Raw genomic sequence first — 16,038 nt, forward strand, 5'->3', positions numbered from 1 at the left:
TGTCTTTTAAGTCTGGGTTAATTGTGTTTGGTACCCTCTGGGCTTCTTGAATCTTTATGTCTTTATTGTTGTCTAGACTAGAGATGTTCTCAGCTATTATGTCCTGAAAAATGCTTTCTTCCCCTCCATCTCTTTCTTCTTGTGGTAAGACAATAAGGTGTACATTTTTTCTTTTGAAGTTATCCCACAGGTCTCTGTTGTTGTTTTTAGTATCTCTTAATCTCTTTTTGAGATCTCTTCTTTTTAAAATTTTTTTTTAATTTTATATTTATTTATTTTCCCTTTTGTTGCCCTTTGGTTTTTTTTTTATTATTATTGTTGGTGTAGTTATTTTTGTTGTTATTGATGTCACCATGGTTGGATAGGACAGAGAGAAATGGAGAAAGGAGGGGAAGACAGAGAGGGGGAGAGAAAGGTAGACACCTGCAGACCTGCTTCACCGCCCGTGAAGCGATTCCCCTACAGGTGGGGATCCGGGGGCTCAAACTGGGATCCTTATGCCGGTCCTTGCACTTTGTGCCACATGCATTTAACCCGCTGCACTACTGCCTGACTCCCCTCTTACTTCTTTTTTAGTTGTCTCTAATTAGTCCTTGATCTTGCTAATTCTATCTTCAGCCTCATTTATTCTATTCTCTCTCCCTCTACTATTTTCTGGAGTTCATCTATTTTGTTACCCTGTTCTGACATTGTTTTAGCATGTTCAGCTAGTTGTGTTCTTAACTCAGTTATTTCAGCTCTCTAATAACCTTGAGATAGTATTTTCTTCCAGGGTCTTATCCGTTGTTTCTCTGATGACAATTTTTTCAAACTCTTTACTCACCCCTGTGATTATTTCTTTAACTAGTGTTTGGATGTTGACCTCATTATTTTGTGATTCAACCTTTGGGGGGCTTTTAGCTGGACTCTTGTCCTGGTTCATTTCTCCAGTATTTCTTCTTGTTGGTTTAACCATTTTAAATAGTGTTATGAGGTTCCTTTCTCAGTACTTTTCAAATTACTGATCACTCTTCCCTGGATTGACTTGTGTCTAAGTAAGGCACTTAAAGATTTTGCAGTTGTGGAAATTCACAATTGTTTCAATAGTATTTTAATCCCTGAGTGGCCTAAAAGCCTCTTTTGTTCTTTTTCTTCCCTGTAGGCTATGGGAGCCTGAGGGCTTTTAAACTTTAAATAGGCTTCTTAGGTTAATCACTGAGGATTCCTGACCAAGAAATAAAGCAGGGTGGGGCAGAGGTAATGCAGTGGTTATGCATAGAGATTTTCACAGCCTTACCGCTAGACCACTGTGGTATAGGTCTTCTCTTAAGTTTCCTTGTTAGTTCTCTGTCACCCTAGTGTCAGTACAGGGCCTCCCCACCACTACTCCAGATTCTGAGGGCAGTAGCAAGGGAGACTCACATTGAGTCTCAGGGGATTCCTCTCCTCCCTTCAGCCATCGTCTTTTTGTTGGTGAAACAGACTGGAGGTGGTATCTCAGCTGGTAAACTGCCGGACTGTTGCCAGCCACTTCATCTCTCCTTAGGCTCCTCTCTGTCCACGAACCACACGTGTTTGCACTCACCAGTGATTTGGTGGGTTCCTGACGTTGTTCTAGTCCTGTCTTGCTGTGGTTCCAGCTGGTCTCCCTTAGTATTCCTAGTTGACCCCGGTGTCTTATTGTCTTGTAGAACACTTTTTTATTATTCTTGTTAGCCATTTTAGTGTCTTCTTTGATGAAAATTCTGTTCATTGCTTCTCTGCATTTTTAAAATTTTGTTGTTAGTGAGTTTTTTGAACTCTCTGTGTATTTGGGGCATTAACCTGCTTGCTTAAGAAGAGCTTAAGAAGTCTAAGTAAAGGGGCCAGGTGGTGGCACACTTGGTTGAGTATGTTACAATGTGCAAGGACCCAAGTTGGTTCAAGCCCCTGGTCCCCACCTGCAGGGGGAAAGCTTTGCAAGTGGTAAAGCAGGGCTGCAGGTGTCTCTCTTTCTCTCTTCCTCTCTTATCTCCCTCTCCCTTCTCGATTTCTGTCTATCTAATAAATAAAGATAATAAAAATTTTTTTTAAAGTCTAGGTAATAGAATCTGTGAGAGAGCTCATCTGGGCATGTACCCTTTTTGCCATGCATGCATTTAAGTCCAATCTCTACTCCAATGGGGCAAGTATTGGTGCTGAGATATCTTTCCCACTCTCCCTGTTTCTCTGTCTCTATCTGTAATGTGAGCCTAGAGTGTTGAAAACCCTGTTGAAGGAAGGAAGGGGGCAAGGAAGAAAGGGAGAATGAGAGGGTATGGGAGGGGAGCAAGGAGAGGAGAAAAGTGTTAAGTAATGAATTGTCTTGAAGGCTTTGTAAAATTCATTGATAAGGGTTTGGGTCTTGGCTCACTAGTAGAGCTCACACATTGCCATACATAAGGACCCAGGTATAATCCCTCAGTTACTATGCGGGGGGGGGTGAGGGGGGAGGACTTCACAAGTGTTAGAGCTTTGATGAAAGTATCTCTCCTTCTCCGTCTCTCTTTCCCTCTGTATTTCTGTCTCTCATCCTTTGTCAAAATGAAAGAAAAAAAAATGGTCACTGGAAACAGTGGAGTCAGGAAAGTACTGAGTTTTAGCCATAATTCTGATGGCAAAATAAAACAAAACTCATTGGTGAAACTGTTTTGTTCTGAACTTTGGTCTAGAGGGAACCTATTAATTACTGTTTCAGTTTCCTTGATTATAATGGTCTGTTTGTATCTTCTAATTCTCATAATTGTGATTCCATCTTGGGAAGTTGTATGAATCTAATAATTTACCTATCACTTCTGGATTCTCCAGTTTAGTGACATATATAGTTATTCATAGAAATTTCTCATACCTTTTGAATTTCTGTAATACTCTTTGTGACTTCTCTTCTTTCATTTACTACTCTATTAATTAGGGTCTCTCTTTCTCCATCTTACAAAGGATTTGTCAATTTTCATTACTCTTCAAAGGACCAGCTCTTAATTTTATTAATCATTTATAAAAGATTTTTTTTCATTTTCAGTGTCTTTACTCTCTACCCTTATTTTTATCATTTACTTCCCTACTTACTTTTTTGTACTTATTGTTCTATATCCTTCAGATGTAATGTTACTTGAGCTTTTTCCTGTTTCCCAATATTGGCCTTGTATTGCTATGAATTTTCTTCATAGTACTGCCATTTCTGTCCCATGTGTTCTTATATTTCATTTTTCATTGTCACTTGTTTCCAGACATTTTCTAATTTTCTCCTTGTTCTAAAAGTTCTAAGGTGCATGTTAGTGAGTCTCCATACTTTTGAGGTTTTTCTAACTTTCTTTGTTGTCATTCATTATTAGTTTAATTTCACTATGGTCTGAAATGATACTCAGAATAATTTTAGTGCTCTTGAATCTGTTGATACTGTCTTAGTGACCTAGAATATGCTGTATGCTTGTTCCATGTGGCCTTGAGCGCATATCATCTTAGGGTAATGAACTCTGAAGACTTCTAGTATACTGCTCTGCTCTATTGTCTCATTTATATATGATTTTGTTTCCATTTTTGATGTGCTGTATTAAGTTTTTATTTGTGTAGTTGAAACATCCTTACATTGCTGCAATAAATTCTATTGGATCAAGAGAGATAGTTCTACTAAAGCAGTTTAATTCAATTTACTAGTATTTTATTGAGGATTTTTCTCACACATACCCATCAGAGAGATTGTTCTTTAGTTTTCTGTTTATGTATATGATGTCTTTGTCAGGTTCTCCTGGATAGAATATTATTGGCATCATAAAATATGTTGGAAGAATTAATTTCTTGGAAGGATTTGTGAAAGGTAAATAATGATTCTTTAATGAAAATGTAGAATTCACTGGTGAAACTGTCAGGGCTTTTCATTACGATTACTGTTTGAACTTTCTTTAGAATTGTTTTGTTTAGATTTTCTTTCTTTTTCTTGTTGATTTCATCTTGGTATGTGTATGGTATGTTTTTAAGATTTTCTTTGATTATTCTATTTGTTGCTCTAGAGGTTATCATAATACTCTGTGATCTTTTTTATTTATTATCATTTCTCTTTGATCTCTTAACTTTGAGATTTTTTTCTTCTTCTTTATGAGTCTGGGTCAAGGTTGTCTGTTTCTGTTTATCCTGTAAAACAACCATCTCTTGGTTTCATTTATCTTCTGAATTATCATTCTATCTCTGTTTCACTTGTTCTTGCACTGGTTTTTATGACTTCTTTCCTTCTACTGACTTTTGGCTTTATTCTATATAATATTCTAGTTTCATGAGGTGTAAGATTAGATTTCCCAGAAGGTAGGGATGGATTGCTATAAATACCCCTCTTTAGAGCAGCTTTATCCTGTAGGTTCTAATAATTTGCACCTTTGTTTTATATTTCTATTTTAAAATAAGTTTTATTGATTTACCATGATTTATAATAATATATGAATTTGAAGAGTATGATTTCTATTTTAATGTGTATAGCTACGTTCAATAATTACAATAACCCTACAGTTAACAGTGCTAGTCACCATTATCAAATATATGTCCTGTAGGTATTTCTCCCATTTACCTGCTTCCCTTTTGGTAACCACTCTACTTTTCTATGTGGTTTTGATGCTGTATTATTAGTTCATTTGTTTTGTTTATCATATTCCACTTGAGTGAAACTACTCAGTATTTTACTTTCAGTTTTATTTTACTGAGCATAATCACTTCAGTTTCCATCCATGTTGTCACAGAAGGTAAAATTTCATCTTTTTTTTTTTAACTTAAAACAAAAGAAAAATTGAGTAGTATTTCATTGAGCCTATATGCCATAACTTCCTTATCCAGTTGTCCCATCAATGGAAATTTAAGTTTGTTTCTATGTCTTGAATATTGTGAGTAATGCTGCTATGAAAATAAATGCATGTATATTTTTAATTAGTGTTTGCATATTCTTTGGATCATACCTAGGAGTAGAATTGCTAGATCATATTTTCTTTATTATTTTTTTATCTTATTTCAGTCCATTTTCCATCGAAGTGACATTATTAGTATTCCCTCAAATAGTATATGAGAATTCCTTTTACTCCACAGCTTTGCCCAGTACCTGTTTCCAGTGGTTTGTATATATGCCATTGTCATAGGCTTGAGGTCATATCTCATTGTGATTTTCATTTTCATGTTTATAATTGTAATAATATTTGATGTTGAAGATTGTTCATTTGTCTATTGTCCATCTGTATGTCTTTTTTTTTTTTAAAGGTTTGTTTTAATGTTTTGCCCATTATTAGACTCGGTTTACTTTATTGAGTAGTGTAACTCCTGTGTAAATTTGAATATACATATTTTTAGGTAGATTATGTGTAAATGTTATCTTCAGAATGTTGATTTTTAGTTTTTGTAGTGGTTTCTTTTCACTACCAATCCAGGCCCCTTTTCATCCTTGTTCACTTACTTAATGGATACCCAATGCCTTCACTCTCCAATTCCTCTTAGTCCAGAGTTCTTTATTTTGCTGCCTTACACCCATCCAAATCAAACTACTCAGTGTTTTCCTTTTCTTCCTTGGTGCTTAACTACTACCTCTAAGTGTGATCACCTGGTTTTCATCTTTTTGGCATACATCACTTACCATAATTCCTTTAAGTTTCAGCCAAGACATGGGAAAGGAGATTGTTCCATCATTTCATATAGCTGAGTAGTATTTCATTCTGTGAATATACCACAGCTTTCTTAACCACTCATCTGTTATTGGACAACTGATTGCTTCCAGGTTTAGGCTATTATTTCTAGCTGCTCTACAATGAGAATAGGTATATCAGTATATAGGTATATAGGTGTATATATATATATAGCTCTCCATTCAGATACCAAAAAGTAGGCAGGGAAACAACAAGAAACTGCAGATCAATATCCCTGATGAACATCAATGCTAAGATATTATCCAAAATAATAACAGATATGATACAGCAATACATTAAAAATATAGTACATCATGACTAATTGGGATTTATTCCAGGTAGTCAAAAATGGTTGAACACCTGGGACCTCAGAGTCTCAGGTATAAAAGTCTTTTTTGCATTAACCATTATACTATATCTCTAATACCTTACAAGTCCATTTTCTGTGTTGTCCAGAACCTTGAAAATTTCAAAGCATTTTCACTTTAAAATGTAGAAAGATCTTCCAATAATTATTTTTCCAAAATAAATACCTGTGTGTTCTCTTCATCCTGTAATAAAGGAAAAGCTAATAAGTAGAATTATACTGGATATGTAGTAGTTAAGGACCAGTGGTTCTAAACCCAGATGCTTAAATGTAGACTGAATTTATTGTTTACTGAAAATTAATTTTGGATGTCTCTTTATCTGTCTCATTTTTCTCATCAATAAAATGAGAATGGTGTGTCTTTGTAGGGATTTTATGAGTTCAGAAAAGGGAGATTACAGAATTTGTATGCCTTGCAGACCCAGATTCACCAAGACCACAGTATTCTAGAACTGAGAGATGCTCTGTTCTCTCTCATGTGAAGATAAATAAAAATAAATTAATAAAGAATCATTCAATATAAAAAAGTCAAGGAACATAATTCACCACACTAACAGTAGGAAAACAAAACCACATGATTATTCCAGTAGATGCAGAAAACACTTTTTTTTTCACAGAATCTAACCTTTTGACAAGGTTGAAAATTCATCAATCTGGTCAATTCTATATACAGCAAACCCACTCTTCATACTTAATTAAGGGATTATTGTAAGAAAAATAAGTTGATGATCATGCTCTATAGTGCCATTTCTTTGCAAGAAGAGTGTTATGGATATAATCGTTTTATTCTTATTGAGGCAGATTCACCAGCTCATTATGGGACCCTCTGTTTAATGCCTCAGTGATGAGAATACTCAATGACCCTTTCATAACATGGACAATTTCCTGTTGCAACATTTGCAGCAAAAAGAAAATGTGTTCTTCCCTGTAGTCTTCTCAGAGCACAACCTGATGATACAAATACACTGATGTCTCCCTCTACCTATGTCAGATCTGGTCAATATAGCTATACTTCCTCATTCTCCTCGTCTCTTTCTTGACCACTGACATGCCACTCTGACTAATTTTCAGTATTTTGAATATGCCATTTTATATTATTCTGACTTGTAGTGTTGCTAGTATTATCTTTGCTTATTATTATGTTATCTACCCCTGCCCCCAGTTGCCTTTAATATGTTTTGTCTTGGAAACGTTTCACTGCTGACTGGGTACATTTCTCTTTATGTTTAGATAACCAGTTGTTCTTTGACTTTCATTGACTTATATATTCTGCTCCTTCATAGGTTTGGGAAGTTCTAAGTTATTCTTTCTTTGAATAAGCTTTCTCTTCCCTTTACCTCTGTTGTACCCTCTAGGGTATATATTATTGCTATTTGCCTTTCTAGCAGAAATAGACAGCTGTCATACTATTCTTAGTTTTTGAAACACCTTAATTCATTCTTTCCTCCAACCTGAATCATTCCTAGGTTTCTGTATTCAGGAGCACTGGTTTTATTTAAAGACCTGATTTTATCTCCATTATAATTTATTTATTTTTTCCATCAGGGAAATGGCCGAGGTTCAGTGCCTGCATGAAGAATCCATTGCTAGTGGAGGCCATTATTTCCCTTTGTTTCTTTATTTGATAGGACAGAGAAAACTTGAGAGTGGAGGGGTAGTAGATGAGGAGAATAGGTCTATGTAGAAACTATTTGATTAAGTAAATGGTGTGTCTTTTTTTTTTTTTTTTAGGTCTTCTTACTTGTTGCTTGTTGCTTACCAAGTCACTGCAAATTATTGTGCACTTTTACATAAGGTGTATATTTCTCTAACTTATGGATACATGTGCACATGTGCTCTATCTCGTGGGCCCTGGTCTATATCTAGGTTCTGCAGCTTTGTCAGGAAGTGCACCAACCGAAATGGAATTAAGGAGTCCCATGAGCCAGGAATGGTCTCACCGTAGTAATGGAGCTAAGTGGTTGGTGTCCCATGCCTGGCATCTGTGGTCACCATCCGAAGTGAAACATGTCAAAGTGGTACAGGTTGTATTGATTTGTTTAAGATCAGTGGATGCAGTATCAAATGGCATGGATAATGAAGGAAGATGAGCCATGCCCTAGAGGTTCCAGGACTGGGACAAATAGGAGTTTTATAGAGAATGGGGGAGGTTCCTGCTGTCTTAGAGTTTAAGAAGGCAATATTGAGTTCTTACCATTCTGGTTCTATTTAGTTCTTCTTTGTGTTCTTTAGTTTTGTTCTTAAAGTCATTTTTTTTAGTGTTATGTATTTCTTTAAACAGTTTTCTTGCATTTCTCTGAGTTTCTTCATAAAAGCTACTTAGAATTTTGTGTTAGGAAGATATAGGAAGAGGTAGGGTATATAAGAAGTCAGTTATTTTAATGAGTAAGGTAGGAGAAGCTTGGGGATATATATATATATCCCTGTTATTCCTTCTTTTTGCAGAATCTGTGACACAGTATCTTTCTGCTATTAATATTCTTCATGGTGTCATTATAGATCATAAAGGATAGGAGAGACAAGTATAGTGGATATACATTCTGATTCTGGCTGTTTTATTTATACTTCCCAACAGCCAGTTGTTGGTTTCACTGATCTTCTGAATTCTCTTTTTGGTTTCTTTTATTTTTTACTTGTACTTATTATATTTATTTAATAGAGATAGCCAGAAATTGAGAGGAAGGGGGATACAGAGAGGGAGAGAGACAGAGAGACACCTGCAACCCTGCTTCACTACTCCTGAAGCCTACCCCCTGCAGTTGAAGATCAAGGACTTGAACCTTGGTTCTTGAACATTGTAATATGTATACTCAACCAGGTGAGTCTTTTTGGTTTCTGTGTCATTAATTAATGCTTTGATTTATTTTTCCTCCACCTACTGATGACTGTGCTGTTTGTTTCCTATTTTCTAGGTGCTTAAATTGTAATGATAGATATTTTATTAAGAGCTTTCTTCTTTGTTGATGTTGTTATGAATTTTCCTCTTACTAAAGTTTTCTCAATATCCTATAGGATTTGGTAGTTTGTCTCTTTATTTATTTATTTATTTTAAGTTTTTTTTTCTTTTTTCTTTTCTTTTTTTTTAAATATTTATTTTATTTATTCCCTTTTGTTGCCCTTGTTGTTTTATTGTTGTAGTTATTATTGTTGTTGTCGTCGTTGTTGGATAGGACAGAGAGAAATGGAGAGAGGAGGGGAAGACAGAGAGGAGGAGAGAAAGATAGACACTCACCGCCTGTGAAGCGACTCCCCTGCTGGTGGGGAGCCAGGGTTTGAACCGGGATCCTTATGCCGGTCCTTGTGCTTTGCGCCACCTGCGCTTAACCCGCTGCGCTACAGCCCGACTCCCTGTCTCTTTATTTTTATTGACCTCTAAATGATTTTAAATTTCTTCTCTAGCCCATATGTCATTCAGAAGCACATATGTTACTCAGAAGCATGTTTTAGTCTAATATTTTTATAGATGAGAAAAGCTAATATTTCTTTTCTTTTCATACCATTATGATTTAAAGACACTTTTTGTAATTTTATTTTTTACAGATATATTAAGGCTGTCTTTGTTTCTTGACCAAAATATGGCAAATTCTGGAGTATGTTCCATCCACCCTGGAGAAAAATATATATTCCTGTGTTCATACCAGATACCATCTTTTACTATTGATTATTTCACTTAGCATAATGTTTTCAAGATTCATGCATAGTATAGCATGTATTATTAATCCCTTCATTTTTATGACTGAATAAAATTCTTTTGCATGATAATTCACCTTTATTCATACATCATTTGATGATAATTTGGAATGTTTACTATTGATAATGCTGTGAACGTGTGTGTACAGTTTTATATAGACATACACTGTTTCTATTACTACTGCCTTGTAGTAAGTTTAGAAATTGTGTCTCTTCCAACTTTATTCCATTTCAAGCATTTTGTGTGGGTGTAACTATTTTGGGTTGGTTGAATGTCTGAATTTTATGATCAACTTGTCAGTGTATTAAAGAAGCTTCTTGGAATTTTATATTGTTGGTCTCTATAACACTACCAATAGAAAATATTTTGTTAGAATAATTTCCTGGATTTCTCTCTCTCTCTCCTTTTGTAAATTATATGATATTCTTTTTACTTATTTACTTATTTTCCCTTTTGTTGCCCTTGTTTTTCATTGTTGTTGTAGTCATTATTGTTGTTGTTGTTGATGTCATTGTTGTTGGATAGGACAGAGAGAAATGTAGAGAGAAGGGGAAGACAGAAAGGGAGAGTGAAAGATAGACACCTGCAGACCTGCTTCACCACCTGTGAAGCTACTCTTCTACGGATGGGGAGCCGGGGTTCGAACCTGGATCCTTACGTGTGTCCTTGCATTTTGCATCACATGCGCTTAACTTGCTGCACTACCGCCGACTCCCATTATATGGTATTCTTATCCTTTCATGTTGCTCATTCTCTATTACTGTAAAATTTTTAGTGGCCAGTTAAATAGAGTTCTTTAACTCTAATTACTAAATACCCAACAAGAAAACAATGTTTCTCTAGTTTGTGTTAACCAAAAAACATTTTTATTTCATGTTAACATTTTAGATCGAAGATCGAGAGACATTATAATAAGGGACTTCAACATTAGGGGCTGGTGCAATAAATTGACAGAACTGTTGGTTAGAGTAGCAAAGTCTGCCTGTAGTTAAAGTTCTATACTTCCAGGGTTGTAATTTCACAGTCTTACTAAAATGAAGCCAAGTGAAACATTTCACTAATAATTATTTATTTTTGTTGTAATGTTATTTTCTAAACACTTTAAGAGTAACTTTAAATATAAGTAATGTATCAACACAATAAGGACATGATTAACAATTAAATAACTGAATTAAAGCAAATAAGGGAAAAAAGCAGAAATAAAACTGAGAAAGTGTCTGGTGCTGCAGAGCACTCAGTAAATATTAGTTGAATAAAGAAAAAGTTGAGAGAAAGCCCCTACATAAATCACTGCTCTTAAATCCCAGACCCTTACCTTAGGATGAATCTAGATAATCCCTCAATTCAAAAGGATCAATCCTGCTTTCAGGATAGATTGTTTTTTAGTGTTTTCAATTTTCTTAAAGGATAACCAAAGAGTTTCACATCTTTGCAGAGTTTATGTCATGGTTGGTGCTGATGTCCCATTTTCTTCTTGTTTACGAGAAGTTGAGAATCCACAGAATCAATTAAGATGCAGTCAAGAAATGGAGCCTATAATAACATGTGATAAAAAATTCCGTACTCAATTTTATATTGACTGGTGCAAAATTTCACTGGTGAGTTTTTATTTCATTTTGTATTTGCTAATGTAATTAGAAGTGATGTGACTGAAGATAACATTAACCAAGACTTGACCTGCTTTTAGGAACAAATCCTGGGTTTACTCTGTTAACTGCAGCTGACTTTTCTTGACTTTGAGGATTTGGCAAAACATGGATATTACATTCATTTAGAAAAGAGTATCCCCATTTTGTACTCAAGCTACTTTTGATTAGTTGCTGGGACTGGATTAGATTGGCAGGTGGCTCAAATGCGCTCCTTGGACAATCAGTTTAGATTATGAAGTTAGGACATGTGCAGAAAGATTCAAATGTGCTGTCACTGCACAACATTTGAAAAGGAGACCAAAATACAATAATAAATCTTAAAGTAAAGGAATAGTGTGCTTTCAACATCCTGGAAATTCAGTTTGTACAGAAATTATTCAAGGAATAAGAATCTATTCTTTTTTCAATTTTTTTTTAAGATTTTATTTGTGAGAAAGATAGGACAGAGAGAAGGAACCAGACATCACTCTGGTATATGTGCTGCTGTAGATTAAACTTGGGATCTCATGTTTGAGAGTCCAATGCTTTATCCACTGCGCCAGCTCTCAGGCCACAAGAATCTGTTCTAAGTGAAGAAAGTTTGGATTTTACCTGGTTTCATAAATGTTAAATATTTCTAAATTACTTTTAAAGTATCATAATAAAAGTTATAAGATATGAATAAGCGTATTTTTAAATAAAATTTATATCACATATTTTGGTTCTGCTTTCTGGAAGACAGTGTAAATTGTTGTACTTTTTTTTTTTTTTTTGCCTCTAGGGTTATCATTGGGGCTCAATGCCAGAACTATCATTCCACTATCCTGGAGTCTTTTTTTTTTTTTTTTTTTTCACTGTATTGGATAGGACAGAGAGAAATTGAGAGAGAGGAAGATAGAGAGGAGGAGAGAAAGACACCTTAGACTTGCTTTATCACTTGTGAAGTGAAACCCCCAGCCCTGCAGGTGGGGAGCCAGGGGCTCAAACAGCGATCTTTTCATAGGTCCTGATACTTCATACTGTGTGCACTTAACCTGGTATACAGCCACCTGACCCCAAGTTGTTTTACTTCTTTAGTGACCTTTAGACTTAAGGCTGTCAACTTGATGACTGATGTTCAGTGGATTAGGTCTAAGTTTAAAGTTGACATTTGAACAGAGTTATTGACACATAAACACAACTGTCACTTCATGACTTAGAGAACTGACTATAGACAACTTTCCTGGATCCAGTACCAGAACATATACTTAACAGTGCAGCACTTAACACCTGTGGTCTTTGGCCCTCAACTCCCTTTTTCATGTTACTCATATCTATTGGAAATAGTATTCTTGGTTTGCATTACTTTGTCAAGTAAAATTATCAAGTTTTTGTGGCTTATGCATTAGATGTAAATGCTGAATTTGCAAGTTATTACACTCACTGTGTTAATTGTAGAAGCATGTGAGAGACTGAGTAGTTCCAGTCATTGCTGAAATAGACCAGTCAGCAGTAAACAGACTCTCACACCACCATTTAATCCGTGCTTATGCTATAAGATGTTTATGTTTACATATATTATCTAATTTATGAAAATTACTTAAGCCTTGAAAATTTTAGTTTGTGTGACATAAATTTATTAAATGGAAAAAATAGGCATTTTTATTTTTTACATGTATTTATTTAACTGTCACATCTCACTCCAAGATGTTTCAGAAATCTTAAATGAGTCAAATACTAAACAGAAGGGTCTTGGTGGTGGCACAGCCTGTAGATTAGACACATTACCATGTGCAAAGAGCAGGGTTTAAGTCCCTACTCCTCACCTGCAGTGGAGGAGTTTCATTGAGAGTGTTGAAGTAGTGCTGTAGGTGTCTTTCTCTGTCCCTCTCTATTTCCCTTCTCCTTCCCTCTCAAATGCTGTCTCTATAAATAAAATAAATAAATAAAATGAAATGGAAAATCAGGGTATAAACTTTCTCAAAAAATAAGTCTAGGGTGAAGCTTAACAGCAAGCCTAGTTCTTATTCTCAAAGAAGGCAAGTCATCAATTCTTTGATGGTTCGAGCCCCTGGCTCCCCACCTGCAGGGGGGTCACTTCACAAGTGGTGAAGCATGTCTGTAGTTGTCTTTCTCTCCCCCTCTCTGTTTTCCCCTCCTCTCTTAACTACTCTCCGTCCTATCCAACAACAGTAACAACAGAAGGGCAACAAAAATGAAGGGGAAAATGGCATCCAGGAGCAGTGGATTCATAGTGCAGGCACCAAGCCCCATCAATAAGCCTGGAGGCAAAAAAAAAATTAAAGATTTGTGTCTAGGAACCAATTTTACGTAATATACAAAGGACTTCTTAGGGAAAAGGCATAACAAGTATGTCAACATATAGCATCCTTTATTACTATTTATTACTTCCCTCTAGTCTGCATAAATAATTGCAAAAATCATAAATTAATTAGAAAAGGTTGCTTTAGATATTTTTCAAAGATTTTTAAATCTCTAGATTTTAAAATTTTTAGTGTCTATAGCTATTAATTGGATATGTAATTGTCTTCTTTTGTATCAGGTCGATAAAACAAAGCAAGTGTCCACCTATCAGGAAGTGGTTCGTGGAGAGGGGATTTTACCTGATGGTGGAGAGTACAAACCACCTTCTGATACTTTGAAAAGCAGAGACTATTACACGGATTTCCTAATAACACTGGCTGTGCCCTCGGCAGTAGCGTTAGTCCTTTTTCTAATACTTGCTTATATCATGTGCTGCCGACGGGAAGGAGTGTGAGTACCTTAAAAACACTAATGAAAATTATAGAGATTACAAAGATAATAGCATATAAGATTAAGATAAAATTCCATTGAAATCCAAATTTCATTTTGTTCATAAACCACATTTTAAATGAATTGGCATTGTGTTCAAGTCCAGTAACAGTACTTTGTTCCTCTAAAATGAGTTAAACTAATTTTGAATCTACTAAATTAAAGAATATAATTACTGTATTCAGAAAATATTAGGACTAGATGTAAATTCATGCTGGCAAAACATTCCCACAAAATAAATGAAACTAGATATTTTGATTATACAGATTGTTTTGTGTGATCTGAGTCTGCAGGATCTACTGATAATAGTAATCATACTTTGAATAAATTGTCTTAGTTTAATCTACATGATGATCAGGACTCTTAAAATTCTTCTGCTGTCAAATAGGTGGCACAGTCTAAATGTTAATATATATAGTGATATTTAGTACTCAGGAGTAAAAAAAATAAAGGTACAAGTAATAAACTTTCACCTCATGAATAGTTAGTAATTTCAGGACATCAACGTTGATTAAAAATCTGAGATGATCTGAAAGAGCAATAAAGCAAAGGATAAAAAGTTAATAAAGCAGCAAGTAACATATTCATTTTTACATGTAGTTTTATTTCATTATGTCACAGAATTTATTTTGAAGTTTTATTGCTAATCTCCATTTTGTTTTCCATTTTTTTGTGTGTTTATCATCAGTGTCCCATCTTTGTATATGTACTCATCCAGTTAATTTCATAATCTGGTGGCAAATGCAGCCTGGTTGCATTTAATAGTAATAATATCAGCATTTCCACTTCATGCAAGAACCCATGAGCATATAGTCTTAATGTTTAAATATCAATGCTATTATTTAATTCATAAATTTTGTTTTGTTTCTAGGGAAAAGAGAAACATGCAAACTCCAGAGTAAGTGTCTTCTTTCCTGTTATTTTCTTTATCATTTTCATCACTTCTCAGTTGCTTTTCATGCTCCATACATGTGTGTCACATTTTTTTTAATCATCATCTTTCATAGTTTATTTCATAAATGTGAAAGCTGCTTTTTAAATAGAGATATTTAGGAGGTATAGAGATTAAAAATTCATAAGTGTGAAATCTAACATTATATAAATTTAAACCTAAAGTATTTCATACTTAGAATGTTAACTTGCCATTTGTATTATTATGATTTCCCGATCTACATTTCTATAAACCAGAGAACAGATGAAACCACCTTTCATACAACTTTTCCTGAATCTACAGTAATACCCTATCATAAAATGAAACTTCTGTGAGTATTTAATAAATGTCCCATCAGAAGCAATAATATAAAAAGCTATGGTAGTTTTATCTTAATCTTAGAAATTAAATAGAATTCTAGTGTGTTACATAGGACATAAAATTAACACAATAATTTATATCTTGTTTAAAAGAAATCTATTTCAAAATAAGTTTTAACTTTTCAGCTCATTTTGGTATGTTGAAAGTTTGTTAAATAACTCTCCTACTCTGAGATAACTTGTTGAATACTCAAAGTGCAATAACGTCTTTTTTAAAAAAGAAACAATAATTTTATCACTTGCAATTTGATGATTAAGAAAGCTAATATATGATTTTAAATATATGTTGTTTTCTTCTTTGACATAGCATCCAGCTGGTTCACCATAGCGCTATTCAGAAATCTACCAAAGAACTTCGTGATATGTCCAAGAATAGAGAGATAGCCTGGCCCTTGTCAACGCTTCCTGTGTTTCACCCTGTAACTGGGGAAATCATACCTCCTCTACACACAGACAATTATGAGAGCACTAATATGCCGTTGATGCAAACACAGCAGTAAGTATCCACTTGGATCCATACTTATTAGTATGCATGAATACACCTACTTGATAATTGTAAAGATCAGAGCTTCTTGCATTGCTTTTGTTTCCTTGCAAATG

At 34.7% G+C, this 16,038-nt stretch overlaps 1 protein-coding gene across 7 annotated transcripts in view; it reads left to right on the plus strand.

Annotated features, from left to right (window-relative positions):
• SGCE (sarcoglycan epsilon) overlaps positions 1 to 16,038 on the plus strand; it is an 89,033-nt gene that overhangs the window by 54,265 nt on the left and 18,730 nt on the right. For 4 of the 7 annotated variants that reach the window (XM_060196214.1, XM_007522503.2, XM_016187880.2 and 1 more), the window contains 4 exons: positions 11,142 to 11,304; positions 13,877 to 14,088; positions 14,999 to 15,025; positions 15,746 to 15,934. In XM_060196214.1, the coding sequence (XP_060052197.1) occupies positions 11,142 to 11,304; positions 13,877 to 14,088; positions 14,999 to 15,025; positions 15,746 to 15,934 (591 nt within the window). The remainder of the gene's footprint in view (positions 1 to 11,141; positions 11,305 to 13,876; positions 14,089 to 14,998; positions 15,026 to 15,745; positions 15,935 to 16,038) is intronic. The other 3 variants (XM_060196213.1, XM_007522502.2, XM_016187882.2) reach the window with 1 other exon arrangement.

The sequence above is a fragment of the Erinaceus europaeus genome, chromosome 8 (assembly GCF_950295315.1).
Source record: "Erinaceus europaeus chromosome 8, mEriEur2.1, whole genome shotgun sequence".
NCBI lineage: Eukaryota > Metazoa > Chordata > Mammalia > Eulipotyphla > Erinaceidae > Erinaceus > Erinaceus europaeus.